At 42.6% G+C, this 15,666-nt stretch overlaps 2 protein-coding genes across 6 annotated transcripts in view; one reads left to right on the forward strand and one right to left on the reverse strand.

Moving 5' to 3' along the window:
• Nucleotides 1–7,854, forward strand: part of PRKAB1 (protein kinase AMP-activated non-catalytic subunit beta 1) — a 29,400-nt gene extending 21,546 nt beyond the window's left edge. For both annotated transcript variants that reach the window (XM_068113431.2, XM_068113432.2), the window contains exons 6-8: nucleotides 380–513; nucleotides 669–737; nucleotides 6,448–7,854. In XM_068113431.2, the coding sequence (XP_067969532.2) occupies nucleotides 380–513; nucleotides 669–737; nucleotides 6,448–6,525 (281 nt within the window). In that variant the 3' untranslated portion in view covers nucleotides 6,526–7,854. The remainder of the gene's footprint in view (nucleotides 1–379; nucleotides 514–668; nucleotides 738–6,447) is intronic.
• Nucleotides 7,855–8,547: 693 nt separating this feature from the next.
• Nucleotides 8,548–14,636, reverse strand: LOC137425230 (dynein light chain 1, cytoplasmic). Of its 4 annotated transcripts, none has more exons than XM_078776431.1 (3): nucleotides 14,487–14,636; nucleotides 9,871–10,021; nucleotides 8,548–9,209 (listed from the first exon to the last, which is right to left on the reverse strand). In XM_078776431.1, the coding sequence occupies exons 2-3, from the start codon at nucleotides 10,000–10,002 to the stop codon at nucleotides 9,072–9,074; spliced, it is 270 nt and encodes an 89-aa protein (XP_078632557.1). In that variant the 5' UTR covers nucleotides 10,003–10,021; nucleotides 14,487–14,636; the 3' UTR covers nucleotides 8,548–9,071. The 4 variants fall into 4 exon arrangements, with proteins under 4 accessions (XP_078632557.1, XP_067969537.1, XP_078632556.1 ...); XM_068113436.2 differs by having other exon boundaries at nucleotides 14,457–14,573; XM_078776430.1 differs by having other exon boundaries at nucleotides 14,408–14,571.
• Between the last annotated feature and the right edge of the window lie 1,030 nt (nucleotides 14,637–15,666).

Consider the following 15,666-nt stretch of genomic DNA (forward strand, 5'->3'; position numbering starts at 1 on the left):
GCCCACAAGGCTAACCCCCGCTCTAGCAGGGAAAATGGCCTTGAAACGATCATTCATTCATTTAAAGCTTGGACTCGACCTTTCATGAACCATGTGATGCGATAAAGACGAACGGCAAACAGGCAAATACAAATAATTTGACACGGTCGTGTATCGTAATCACAGCAACATCAGAAAATTCCAAATCCTTTTTCCTTCTTAAATGCTCACCTTTTGCACTGTGTAAGTTAAAATATTCGAGTATTTTTGAGCTTGATCGATGTCTTGCACTTGTAGTTAATCTCACTTAATAATAGATGATTGCTGACAATTGAGACGGCTTGTGTTCATGAACGTTTCACCACAAGCACGACCCCTGAGCCCATAATCTGTGTTTCAGACATATCTAGCTCTCCACCTGGCCTGTACTCCCAAGAGGTACACCAGTACAAGCCAGAGGAAAGATTCAAAGTGCCTCCCATTTTGCCGCCTCATCTTCTACAGGTTATCCTCAACAAAGACACCAACATCTCGGTGAGTGTCAAGAGAACGAGAACATCACCATTTTATGAAAAGAAAACACTGTTATGCTCGTATCGTAAACCAACTGAGATGGCTGTCCTGTTTAACGTGTGCTGGACCATTCGCTGAAACTTGGATGCAGAACCGTGTGCGTGCGTGTGTTTCAGTGTGACCCAGCCCTGCTCCCCGAGCCCAACCACGTGATGCTCAACCATCTATATGCTCTCTCAATAAAGGTGGGTGCTTTTTATTTTTATTTTACACGTGATTAAATGTTTGATGGTTTAGCTTCACACCAGACTTCATTACACTTTGTAGCATTGATGTCTGATTAATATCAACTTGATCCTGAGGGATTTTTTTATGCCTCCGCCGACGAAGTCACCGGAGGCATTATGTTTTTGGGCTGTCCATCCGTCTATCTGTGATAGGTTTTCGTTACCACGATAACTTGAGAAAGACTGAAGGAATCCTAGTCAAATTTGGTACAGGTATGTATAATGAAGTAAAGATGAACCGATTAGATTATGGGGTCAAGAGATCAAAAGTCAGAAGTCCCGTTAGGTAAAGATTCTGTTACTGAGCTAACTTGTGAACCAGTGATGGGATTTTTACCAAACTTGGTACCAGTATATACAATGATGCAAAGATGAACTGATTACATGTTGACATCAAGAGGTCAGAGTCTGTAGGAGGTTTTCATTACCATGATAACTTAAGAACAGCTGAAGGTAATGAAGTCAAACTTAGTACAAGTATGTATAATGATGTAATAATGTGGATAGAGGGCACATCAGTCGATGTCGTGACGTCACTAGTTTTTATTGTGACTTCCATTTCCCGTTCCACAAGACCCATAACAATAAATTGTGTTTGGCTTCGACGGCTTCACAAACTCGGCCTTTTTTCATCAGTTGTTCGATTATTAACTCTTCCCCATTCCGAAGAACCATAGTTCACACACACCATGCAGATGACTATTGAGATATTTGTCAGTAGGTAAAGGTGGATGGGAGTATCCATTGTTCAGGAAATAAGGCAGCAAAGTCAACCACCAGTGTGTACAGTCTTACACGACCGATTTTTAATCAAACCGGAAAGAGCATACTTAGCCTGACATGCTTTTCTTTGGATTGGTAAAGCATCTCTCATCATGGTGTGGCAATGTGCCGGTGGAGACGAGGCATATATTTAACTAGAACGGCACTCAGTAGAGAGCATTCCTCCGCCAGGTGAACAGTTTACGTTTTGTATCCCAGAGTAGACCAGAAAATCACAATATAGAATCACATTTAATCAAAATCATCCGTCCACAACTTTGAGATATCCTGCTTTGTATCGTTTTTGGCCTTATCTCCCAATGGTGAAGAATCACTTTAAAAATTCTACCAGCTGGATCCGGATCTGGATCTTCACCAAAATTGAATCGATTCTTCCTTGTCACACACCCAACCTCTCCACCAAGTTTCGTCCAAATCCATCCATAACCTTTTGAGATATCCTGCTATGTATCGTTTTTGGCCCTATCTCCCAACGGTGAATACAACATGCATTTGAAAGCAATTTTCCCTGCAAGAGTGGGGGTTAGCCTTGCGGGCCCCATGACAATCTCCATTTTGCCCTATTTTCTACATCTCCCCTTGTTAATCCCCTTACTCACATTCTTCTTCCACCACCTTCAGCCAAGTCTTTCTCAGTCTTCCCCGTACTCTACTTCCTTCTACATTCATATCCATCACTTCTCAACCAGTCACTTTCATCCTTCCTCAACACATGACCAAACCATTTCAACCTGTTTCTCTTCACAGCATCCATCACAGGCTCTATTCCCATCATCTTTCGCAATTCATCATTTGTCTTCCTCTCTCTCAACGATACTCCACACATCCACCGAACCATTCGCATTTCCACCCTTTCCAGCCTTCGTTGCTGCTCTACGTTCATTACCCATGTCTCGCTCCCAGAAATCATAACACTTCTCACACATGCAGCATACACCTTTCCTTTCAGCTTCAACGACACTCCCCTCCTCGTCAACACGTCACTCAGTTCCAGAAACTTCTTCCATGCACATCTCACTCCAGCAACCGTTGCCGAGTCTGATCCACCTTCTCCATTCAGCATGTGTCCGAGGTAGCAAAATGTTTTCACACCTTCCAGCTTCACGCCATCTCCAATATCCCACTCAACATTTCCTCCATCTGCAGCTCCCTCTATGCACACCTTACACTTGAATGTAGCTGCCACACTGGTTAATGACCCTCTCAGACCACTACATTTTGGATGAACCCACTCAGCGCACATTGTACATTGAATGGAGTTCATTACAACACCCTTCCTGCACACAGCACACGGCCACTTCCCAGTTCTTTCCACCTCACCACATGCTTTACCACTTGCCATCACCTTCGTCTTTCTGATATTCACCTTCAGACCTTTTGCCTCCAAACATTCCTTCCACTTGTTCATCTTCTCTTTCAGTCCATCCATACTCTCCCCAATCAATACCAGATCATCTGCATACAACAACTCCCACCGTAAACCCTCCTTTACGTTCCGAGCCAGCACCTCCATCACAGCTACAAATAGTAGTGGACTTGGTACCAACCCCTGATGCACTCCCACCTTCACCTCAAACTCACCACTGTTCCCGTCCTTCGTCCTTACAGCTGTGCGCTCTCTCGTACATTGCCATCACTACTCTGACTGATCAACCATTCCTTCACTTCTAACTTCAACGCCCATGTCTCTACTTCACGTGGAACCCTATCAAATGCTTTCTCCAGATCAACAAACCCAAGAACAACTTCTTCCTCTTCTCCATGTACTTCTCCTGCAACTGCCTTACAATAAAAAGCATGTACGTCGTTCCTCTTCCTGGCATAAATCCCAACTGCATTTCGTCGATCTTCACTTTCTTCCTTATCCTCTTCTCCAACACCCTTTCCAATTCCTTCATTCCATGCTCCAATAACTTTATCGTTCTATATGAGCCACAGTCCAGAGGGTCACCTTTCCCTTTGTATAGAGGGACGAGGGTACTCAGTTCCCAATCCACTGGAATGCAGCCTTCTTTCACCACCAGATTACAGATCTCTGTCATTCGCTTCACACCCCAACTTCCCGCTGCCTTCAACATATCTCCCACAACTCCCGTCGGCCCTCCCGCTTTTCTACTCTTCATTGCTTTTATCGCTTCCTCAACTTCCTTCTCAGTTATCTTCTCTGCCGGTCCTAAAACTGGGTTACTCTCTATGTTGCCATCCCATTCATTCTCTACATTCAACAGCATTTCCATGTATCTCTTCCATCTTCTTTTAATTCCATCTGGGTCCACAACGATTTGTCCCACTTCATCCTTCAAGCAACTCACCCCCATCACATCACACCTCTTTCGCTATCTGCTTTGCAATCCTGAATACCGCTCTCTGACCCTCTTCCGAATCCAAGCGTTCTCCGAACATTTTCCCACATGGCTCCTGCATCTTTCCGACCTCTTTCGTTGCAGCCTTCTTGGCTTCCTGATAACTTTCATGCTCTGTCTCTTCTGCACCCGTACCCTTCGCCTTCTGCCACTCCTCGAACATCGTCCTCTTCTCGTCAATCCTCTTTCCAACTTCATTATCCCACCACCATGTTTCCGAGTGCCTCGGTGGTCCTTTTGTGCATCCACATACCTCACCAACGGCTCCCAACAGACCATCTTTCATTGACATCCAACCACTTTCAAGCTCAACCACATCATCCTCCACCATATGCAGCCTCTCTTTTAATGCCTCCCTCACTGCCACCTCTTTCAACCTCCACACCTTCATTCTCATTTGGAACTTCACCCACCGAGCTCTCCTCGCACCCTTATGTCGCAGACAACCAAATGGTGCTGTGAAACAGCCTCCTCCCCCGGGATCACCTTTGTGTCCCGGAGGTGCCCCCTATCTCGCCTACGCACCATCAGGTCGTCAACGGTTGTCTTCGCCCCACCTGACGTGTATGTAACGAGCTTATTATCCTCTTTCTGGAACTGAGTATTACAAATCAACAAACCAGCTCCATCAGCAAACTCCAAAGTCCTTTCACCTTCTCCATTCCTCACACCATATCCGTAACCCCCATGAACTCCCTCAAAACCGTCCATACTCCTTCCCACATGTCTATTTAGGTCTCCTCCTCCCACAACAACCCTCTCATCTTTCACGTTTTCCATCAGCTTCTCTATCGCACACCAGAATTTGTCCTTCTCTTCATCGCTCCGACCGACCTGCGGAGCATATCCCCAGATGACGTTCACTAAGATCTTTCCAATCATCATTCTCACCATCATCAACCTTTCACTCACTCTAGTCACACTCACCACACTGTCTACAAACTCCTCAGAAAGCAGGACACCAACACCATGCATGTCTTCCGGGCACCCTTGTCACACAAATTTGTATTTCTGTCCCTGCCTACCCTTCACCATATAATACTCACTTCCCTTACATCTTGTCTCCTGCACACAACATATGTCCACTCTTTTTCTGCCCAATACTTCCACCACTTCTGATCTTCCTGTCATTGTCCCTACATTCCATGTCCCAAACCTCAGAAACCGATCTCCACGTCGGGCATCAGACATTGTCATCATAAATGGAGTGATTTCCACCCTTGCTTCGATCGGGTTCCCCACCTTGAGTTTTGACGAGAGGGAGTGGGGTCCCTCACGGAGTCCTTCGGGCTGTACCCTGCCCATATGTCATTGTAATCGTCATGGTTCCCTTTTTGAGGCAATGTTTTTATGGCCGGATGCCCTTCATGACGCCAACCATTTTCGTCGCCTCTTACTGTGTACCTATTCTAAACCGTAGGGATACTGTGTACCTATTCTAAACTGGGATACACACCAGGAAGAATTTCTAGTAGCCGAATCCGGATCTTCACCAAAATCTAAACATTTCGTCCTTGTCACATACGCTACATCGCTGCAAAATTTCGTCCGAATCCATCCACAAGTTTTTGAGATATCTTGTTCACAAACGGACAGACAAACAGACAGACAGGGGTGAAAACATAACCTCCATACACCTTTGGCAGAGGTAATCATCAGATCCGAATCCGGATATTCACTAAAATCTCATCATTTCGTCCTTGTCACATACCCAACCTCTCCACCAAATTTAGTCTGAATCCGCCCACAGCTTTCCGAGATATCTTGTTCACAAACAAACAGACTGGTGAAAACATAACCTCCATCCACATTCGGTGGTGGAGGTAAGAAGAACCCATACTATAATGCAAGCTTACAATGTATTTTATATTTTGAACACTAACTTGAATCGGAACACGAACCCGCAGTTTAGCAGTACTTTGGCTCTGAATTTGTCAAAATGTACAGAATGTCAACTCTATTGCATAAAGGGCGCAAACATGCACAAATAACTAAATTAGCTTGGTACATACGGTGGTGTAAAAAATATTTTTTTTTTCTACAGCTTTTAAAACATTTATTTTGTTTCAATTGAATTATATACTTGAACACTAGAACACCTTTTTGGCACTTTCAAAACCCTTCTGTTTCGCAATACTTGGAAAAGTGTTCATGCCGTTTCATGCCCTGAGGGCAGAGTAACTGAGATTCAGCATTCAGACAAATATGGCGGTGCCGAGCATATGGATACCATTGCTCCTGTTATTCAGAGTTCATGAACAAAACTAATACAGATCATGCTCACAAACAAAAATTAAGAGTTGGAAAGACCATTCCAATGTCCTTTATCTCAAGACTGCATGTGGTAAGGTGTTCTAAGTATGTTCGACTTTCCAAAGCATTTGCTCTATATGGATTGGATGCATATATCTAATTGACATAAACAAGTTAACAGTGTTTATGTGCAACATTCGTTGAATATTTAAAAAAAAAAAAAAAAAAAAACACATTCTGGTTACGTAACCTTGGTGCTTGCTTTTTAGGATGGAGTCATGGTACTCAGTGCCACGCATCGCTACAAGAAGAAATACGTAACAACACTGCTGTACAAACCTATCTGATGCTGCTTGCTGCCCTCTTCAACAGTCCCGCATGCCTAGTGATCTGAACGGTATCGAAGCTTGTACTTTTCTGCCTCATTGGCAAAGCAGCCAAACATTTGCACACTTGTGTGGATAATAATTGTACATAGGTCAGACGTGTAATTGCGACTCGTATGGTGATAAGGCTCAAGCTTGAGGTTACTCCCATTTACATAGCTCGCTATGGATGACTCCATTTGTGGCCTGAAGGGTTTCCTTGTATGGTTTTGCATTTTCCAACCGCCATTATCGTTTATGTACATAAAATGAGACGGGGTGGTTGGTAAAAGGTTTTGCTGGTTGGAACTCTTGTAACTAGTTAACCCTTACACAAGCTGTATCTGCTCTTTAGAGCAGCCGAACGCTTGAATGTACGAGTCGCGTTCCCTGCTCGTTTGGTTAACTCCTGCTAAGGCACGTTTGTGTTTGTTGATTAATGTATTTCATGATTGAACATGCATAGAACAAATGTTTCAGATTTTCAAGTGCACGTCACCCCTCTCCTACACTCCATGCCCCTTTCTGGGTGTCACCTTTATTACGTACACCTCATCACAAGCATTTATCATCATTGGAAGCAGCAGGAAAAATGTTTTTACTTTGGACAAACATTTGTTTAATGTTTTGGGAAAGCAGGATAAGCCATAACACAATAGGAACATACTATGTGGAATACTGACATCCTGGGAGATATCCAGGTAATAAGCCTCAACTTGAGGCAGGTGAACTTATTTAGTTAAAAAAAAAAAAAATTGACAAATGAACATTTTTTGCCCAAAAATATCCTTCATGGTGGGATATCATTTTGTTCATTTCAGTTGAAGTATTTGTTTCAAGATGCTATAGCTCTCAGGTATAATTTTGCACCAGTTCCCAATCTTGCCTTTCCTGGAAGGCTGAATCATGAACACAAAATAGCAACTAAAAAAAAAAACCCGAAATGAAGCATTGCGATTAAAAACCACACACGCAATTTGGGACCGAATTGCGTCTGCGGCATTGACTAAAATCCACGTTGTCTTTGATGTAAAAGCACCTTTTGTAGGACAAGCCTGTTTTCCCAGGCCGAACTGATTTGTGGATAATTATGAAGGTTTTAATCATCTCGCTGACGTGTTATTCATTCTGGGCCTGTGTATGGTTTGTTATAAATAAATAAAAATTTTGCGACTTGGATTTGCACAGATTAGACCTTTGATCAAAATACGAATTAATTTGCGATTTAATGTAAATCTGAAGTTCATTTTTTAAATGTCTTTTCTCTGTTTTGTATTGCAAGTTGATGCAAATAAAATTGACTGGGTCAGATGTTGGTTTAATACTGCTTAGTAGTGAAACCATCAGATTTGGCAGAGAACAAGGAAATACATTTTGTCTCCCCTTAGTCTAATCTTTTTTAGAGGATTCTTCTTAAACAGATATACAAGCTGTGATATGTAGAGAAGATGCCACGGAACATCATAAAGATAAGGGTTGGCTTGTCCTGTTTGGTCCCATCTTGGTGTGCATATTCCATGATGCCTCACCTTCATATTGCTTGTACTGTGTTGATTCATCCATGTAAAGCATGTCTCCTGGTGTTCTTGTCCTGCAAGTAAAACGTCTGCCCAAGCTCCTCTCGGACTCCACAGGCAAATTACTAGGCCGGAAGGACACAAGCTTGGGTCAGATTGTTGGTGAGGCTGGCATGACTTTCAGAACAAACTTTATGCTTCCCTCGGTTGATTTGACCTTTCATGTTGAAGGCAAATTGCTCTGTTTGAAAGGACAGGAGATCTCTTTGCAGAAAGGGATGGTTGGGTGCGATAGCAAGTCTTCGTTGAATCATTCCCAGGAGCTGCTGATATAAGAACGCATATAATGGCTGACCCCATACATTTTGGTCACTTGGAAAACTTGAAGATGGACAGAGAGATTGCTTAACATCACCTGTACATATTCGGCATCGTATGTAATCATCGCAGTGGTGAGTGTGAAATGGTGTTCAAGTCAGACAAGCTCTAGTTTGGAAAGAGGAATTTATTTCGTACTGAGGGTAAGGTTCATGAAAAAAAATCCAATATGGTGGAATACAGGCCAAAATTGAGTGCTCTACACAAATACCAAGAGTGCACCTGTGGTGTATTAAATTGAACCAGGATAAATATGTAAGGATGGTAGCAAACAAGGCAACTCAAATGAACAGGTTCATGATCATTATGAATTTACAGTGGGCCACAAATGAAAAATGTTAGTCGTAGGCTATTTATGACAAAAGGCAATGACATTCATATTCTGCCTATTCCTCACACAATGGCATCAAATATAGAATTTATTTTATTAACATGATTGGAATTGTACAAAACAAGTATCCTCCACTTGGAAATTCGCATAAAGCAAGTGGACGTAATATAACTGTATAATCTCTGGCACATGCGAATCAAAATGAATCAATCCAACATGCACGCACACCTCATTTCAAAGAACATTCCCAGAGGCCTGGTTATACAGATACATCATCGCTCTTGAACTTTATCATGCTGAAGTTACCCGGACTTGAAGAGCAAGATGGCGACCTGGCCCAGATAGAAATAAATGAAGTGTTTCGATTCGTGGGTCACGTAGCTGCCGAAGTTGCGGCCGACGACACAGTGCCAAGTCGGGTTGTATTTCTTGTCAAACTCCTACAACGTGAAACATCATCTCATTTCTCAACCACCAACCAGAAGCAGCACTACTAAAATTAAGCTCGTCAACTTTCACTTAAGCATTAAAAAATATATATATATATCTTTTTAAATCAACTCAAGCAATGGTTTGAAGGAAGCAAAATGAGCAGCTCAACCTTATCTTGTCAAAATACAAACCCAGTGTTTTGATCATATTAGGCACAATAAAGATTGAACAAGCCCACATCCACAATCCAATTTTCCAAAAGATTCATGATGGAGTCCAATAAGCCAAGGTTACACGTTGTCCCCATTTGGATGGCCAGAGGTATTTATCACATTTCTCTTGGTGTCAAGTACTGGTCACTCTACTGTCAAATAGAAGGTGGTGCATCCATGCGTATTCAAGATGACACTTTAGCCACATGACGTCATGATCAATGATCCAGACATTTGTAATTTCGTTAAATTTGGGAAGCAATAGCAGTTTGTCCATGTGACCACCTCATTCTGATTTTCACCAATTTAAATTTTTTTTTTTTTTTTTTTCCACAAGGTCAACTTTTCTCGAAGTAACTGACTTGTCATCTCCAACAGGCTCACTTGCATCGTGGACATCACCAGCACCAGTATGTTACACCAAGTCGCTTTGCTCACACAACTGCTGCCCCTATACCTTTTTAATGAACGAGGCGATGTCCTTTTCAATGTTGTGCTTCTCCAAGGCTTGCTTGGCAAAGCTTACAGCATCCTCCTGCATGTCATCAGACATGTCAGCATTCTTGATCACTGGCTTTTGCTCCGTCATTGTGGAAATCTATCGATTCCTACAAGGTCGTCAAGGGAAAAGCATTTGGCAACAATCAGGTTACAAGAGCGAAGTCGATGGCAGGCCATCGCAAATCCACACACTTCCCACTTAAAGCAAAATTGATGGCAAAAAGTACCTCCAGGATTGACCCAATATAAAACTGTAAGTTGAAAAAAAAACTACAGCAATGCGACTGTCGCCAATATGCCTTCGCAGAATCCCCGCACGTGACAACGGGTAGATGTCCTCGTTCGCTGTACTAAAAATAAACACGTTTGATTTAAATCCCTTCAGCTGTTTTCAAGTATCACATTTTCACCAGACAGGACAGGTTTCATATCGATTGGTGAAGCGGTTTTGGAGAAGGGATTTTTTTAAAGTATCTGCTTTCAAGCCATTATGGCTGCCACACCATGTGACATATGACCTTTAAAATGTACACTGCATATGTATGGGTAGGGGATCACGTTTGTGAAGTTTCGTGTTGATCGGAAAAGGTTCGTTTTTCTATCCAAGATGGCTGCCAAACCACATGACCTACGACTATCATTTTCAAACTATATGCAACAATGGTGTAAGATGACATTTGTAAAATTTTGCATCTATAGCGTAAGCAGTTTCAGAGATATAATTATTTAATACTAGCAGGAGTACCCGGTGTTGCCAAGGGTGGGGAGGAAGCAGGAGAGGGAGGCGGGAGTGGAAGGGGAATGGGAGAGGGGAAAGAAGTACTACATATACATCCTTTGGGGGGTGAGGGTGGCTTTGACAGGCCCTGCCGTTTTGGGGGAGGGGAGGAAGGGAAGGAGGAAAAAGTTTCCGATGCAAAGAGTGCTCCATAACCTGTGTTGCGCAGGTATAAAAAGGAAATTGTAATACCCTCTGCCACAATCACCAGGTGGCGCTACACGGTACGCCCCTCTCCCGGTCCCCTACATCCCCGATTGAGGCCACGCCTACCTAGCCTATGTTACCCCTTCAGTGTTAGATTTTCCTTCAATCCAATATGGCTGCCACACCGTAACCAATGATATTTTCATGATCAACTTTTAATCGACATTTCTAGTCAATGACACGTAAAGTTGAGTCAAATCGATTTGGTGGTTTGGGAGATGCTTTTTGAAGGTTTTAGGTTAAATCCAATATGGCTGCAAAACCATGTGACCTATGATGTCATAATTTAATATTTCAGTATGAATGGGTCATAAATCATGTGCATGCAATTTCAGATTTTTAGGATAAGGAATTAGATTAAAACATTTTTGGCTGGTATACCACTTCACCCATGGTCATTATCATGATTTTGTTCCTCATTGGGAGTACTTGACAATGTGCCAAGTTTAAAAAAAAAAAAAATTTCTTTGTGTTTAGTCCAAGATGGCTGCCATACCACGTGACCTATGATGTCACAATTATAAAATTCTGCATGCGTGTCACTCCTACCCTGAAATTCATCTCAGACATGATTGCTGAGAAAAATGAGGTTTAGCCTGGATGGACAGACAGACAACCCGAAAAAATAATGCCTCCGGCCACCTACGGGGGTGGAGGCATTAAAAAAAAAAAAACTTCTCTTTTGACCTTTGTGACTCCAAGTCCCCACCCCCTGGGGCATGAACCAGGGTTCAAATTCCAAAAATCGTTACATATCTGATGTCCCCGATTGTTTATTGCATACACAACATTTCATTGAAAATGTGCTCTAAATTGCATTTTGGGGTTTTTGACCCCACCCCTGAGGCGGTTCCAAAATGATACTGCTCTTGTATCTTATTGCCATGTCGTGATCATATCTACCAAGTTTAGTGAATTTCTGTCCAACCATTTAGGAAGAGATGGCGTGACGGATTCCAATATCCCGTTTGTTTTTTAAAGTGTGGGGATAAGGTAATTGAGCAGGAAGGGGAAAAGTGTCAAAGTTATCCTGAACTAAAAGTTAGTTCAGCAAACCTACAGGGGCATTATTACATCAGTAGCTGTGCACGCAGAAGTTATGGAATCAGCAGACAACCGGTGCATGGCCTCGGAATGGAACCATCTGCGATTGTGATCACCAAGTGGCACCTGCAGTTTAGAAATCTCACCATCTATGTCCAGATTTTGTTAGATTTGATTTTGTCCAGAAATGTTAGATTGATGACAATGAACCTGCCGCGAATGCAGAAGTGGACAGATGACGGCAATGCGCAGGTTTGATAATATCCAAATACAACCGTCATTCAATCATAATGTTAAATCGTTAAACGTTAATCGTGTTAATCGTTTTGTTAAAGTATCAATTGATGATTGGAATTGAGTGAATACAATTACGATTTTGAATTCGTAATTGTGTTCACCCAACCGTACGGAACTTCACATCAGGATTTAAATATTTATGTCACGAATGTTGTTAAAAGTTGATTTTTTTTATATATCAATGTTATTTCATTTGTGATTGGAGTTGTGCTGTTTGGAATGAAAAAAAAGATATATCGAGTGCAAGTGAATGACGAAATGCCGTGATGGTTTCTACTTTCTAAACGTGAATTCGCGGATCGCCATATGCAGATTCGCCATTGACTGGGTATGGAACAAACGTACTGGTTTGTTGGCGAACGGGTACGTTTTTCATGGAAATCCTTCACGAACTTGCTGTCCATGTCTGACGTGCGACTGAAGGTGCTACAGCAATGTGGAATTTATTGGTTTCATGCTTCCGCATTCGCCGTTTCTGCATTGTCTGTTTGCTTCTGGCCTCCCGCAAGGGTGCCTCACTAGTTAAGCTAATGCACCAAAGGAGGTGTCATATATCATGTCCTTTAATTGAATAAGATAATCTTGTAAGAGTCACTGTCACATGGACCAAAGGCATGGAAGGGTTATCATGAACCACACTCGCTCCGTCCGGTCAAATAGAGTCCATGATTGCAGCCGACAAGGAGTGCAATAATTCGATATCCCAAGCAGTAATAATCAACAGACAACAGGTACACTGTTACACAGCCTCTAGTAGATAAACACACCTGCACTTTAATATCGTATGGGCAAACTGTGGTGCATACAAACATAGCATGACGGAATTTTTAACATCTATTATTAAGTATCTCTTCACTCTCCAAAACTTTTCCCTTCTCCATTTTCTCAGTCGCCGTTCCAACCGAAAAGTATGTAATAGATAGACTGCCCTTCAATCTTTAGTCGCACGCACTACTTCCCTTTCCACGTACAAGGAGTGCTGGCTGCTGCCAAATTAGGATGGAAAAATAAAAAACCTCCACCGTACACATATCAATAATGACAAATCCATCACATTTAATGAAATCAAAGAGCGTTCGTTGGTCAAGACACGGAGCGAAGAACTGAATACTCACCCAAAAACCCGCGGGAAACAAACTTGCAATCAACACCCCGACACACCCCAGAAACGAAGACGAAGACACACACACACGTACATAGTAACATACATACATAGTAACACACATACAGTAACAGTAACACACACACACATACATAGTAACACACACACCTCGTTTTTTCATTTCTGTTCCTCAAAATTCTATCTTTTATTCACAGACACACACACACACACATAGTAACACACATACATAGTAACACACACACACACATAGTAACACACATACATAGTAACACACACACACCTCGTTTTTTCATTTGTTCCTCAAAATTCGATCTCTTTTATACACACACACACACACACACACACACACACACACACACACACACACACACACACACACACACACACACACACACACACACACACACACACACACACACACACACACACACACACACACACACACACTTGTACAGTATCGGTTGTTCCTAAACTTAAATATAAATAATTTAAAGGATTGCTGTAAATGATGTTAATTTCACAACATCCCATATTCAACTTTATTTAAATTGTAAACCTCAAACATCGTTTCTCCACCTAAAGCAAGAACCTTAACCCGTAAGCAACTGACTAGTTTCCCGACTGCACGGATCATCAGCTGGGCACCGTTCTTCCTCGAGGTTTCGATCCTTTCAGCCCAGGACCTCTCCAAACGGCGGATCCACAACCTCGATCATGGATCCACAACCTCAGTTGCGTCCAGGCAGTCAGTCTACCCATCAATGCAACATCACTTATTCCAACTTTACTCGCAATAGGATTTAATGTGTTATCATATATTTATAACTTTCCTTCCACACTCGATAATATCTTTAAATCATTCACATCTTACCCTTAAATACATCAATCTACCAACCAGCATGACCACACCACCTACCTTTCTATCAAACTGCACTTCGACACACACACACACACACACACACACACACACACACACACACACACACACACACACACACACACACACACACACACACACACACACACACACACACACACACACACCTCAGCAAAAGCACCGATTCAAGGTCGCGGCGGATGATTTCCAACACACCAGGTACCCGGTACGTTTACTTTACCCGACTCGACTCGACTCTCCAAGATCGCAAGCAAACTTCAAGAACGATTTAGGGAAAGTGCTACTTCCTCGTGTGCGCCGCCAATCATAAGCACGTGTGGGTGTGCGCACCATGCAACCACTCCCTTCCATAAACCACCCGAGCCTCATAAACCGCCCTTCTCTGATCATCAGAAAATTACATTCGCACGATTCCGCCATATGATTTGTTTGCTTATTGCGTCGTTTTTAATCAGTTTGTTCATAATTGCAATTACATGACGTCATCGATTGGAAGGTGAAGTATTCTCTCATAGGTGAAGTAAAAGTTGGAAGGAACCGGCACCCGAGGGCGGGAAAGCTGTTATCGACCAACGCGGTTTCGGGGTAGGCGAGTCTGGACGTGAGCTGACGCGCACGTCCACAACGGGGACCGCGACACCGATTGGTCGAGGTTCGCCCACGCAGAGCTCTCATTGGTCGAGAATCGCTGCGACATTGTCTGCTCTCTGCACCAGCAATCTGTTCCGTCCCAGAATGCATTGCCACATCGCGCGCGATTCGCGCGAAGTTTCAATTTCCCGCGTGGGTTGGGGTTATAAATAGCGTGGAGGCCTTAACAGGTATAATGCTGTATTGGGATCCAGGTGAGGTATTCGGCGGCGGTTTGGTGGGACCAACCTGGGCGATTCACTCATTCTTCCTTATATCCGGACCTTTGGTTTTATTCCCACAACTGTTTAAATTAGATCAATTTCTCGCTTTAGTTTAGTTTTGGACATTTTGAAAAAAGTTTTGCCACATTCGATTCTGAGTTTTTAACCCATTAATGGCTGACTCAAAATAACGGCCATATTCTCTTTTGTTTTCGTAAAATATTCCGTTTTCCAAGGTTTTATTGGCTCGATAATTCAACCACAATACACAACAGACTGAGAAGTTTAGAATGTGTATGAACCCCATGTCCACGACAATTCAAAACACGAAAAAGCAGATTGCAGACCCTCACCAGGACGTGTTTTTAGTGGTTTTTAAGGCTTTTGCGTTAAAATAAACAAATATAGCGGCCGAAGCACGTGACCGGTGACGTCATGATTATTATTAATATTTTCCCAACAATTTATCCCAAAACGCTCAAGAAATTTCATCTTGATCGGATGAAGTTTTGTGCTTGTCGAATTATGATGTCATAATGGAAGCACCTATG

This window comes from Myxine glutinosa, chromosome 4 (assembly GCF_964187855.1).
Source record: "Myxine glutinosa chromosome 4, kmMyxGlut1.1, whole genome shotgun sequence".
Taxonomy (NCBI): domain Eukaryota; kingdom Metazoa; phylum Chordata; class Myxini; order Myxiniformes; family Myxinidae; genus Myxine; species Myxine glutinosa.

What these genes read in the sequence shown, in the direction of transcription:
- LOC137425230 (XM_078776431.1), bottom strand. Translation starts at nt 10,002, where the DNA reads ATGACGGAGCAAAAGCCAGTGATCAAGAATGCTGACATGTCTGATGAC. An exon ending in TCGCCTCGTTCATTAAAAAG is followed by an intron (nt 9,210 to 9,870) that starts GTATAGGGGCAG and finishes TTCACGTTGTAG; the next exon opens with GAGTTTGACAAGAAATACAA.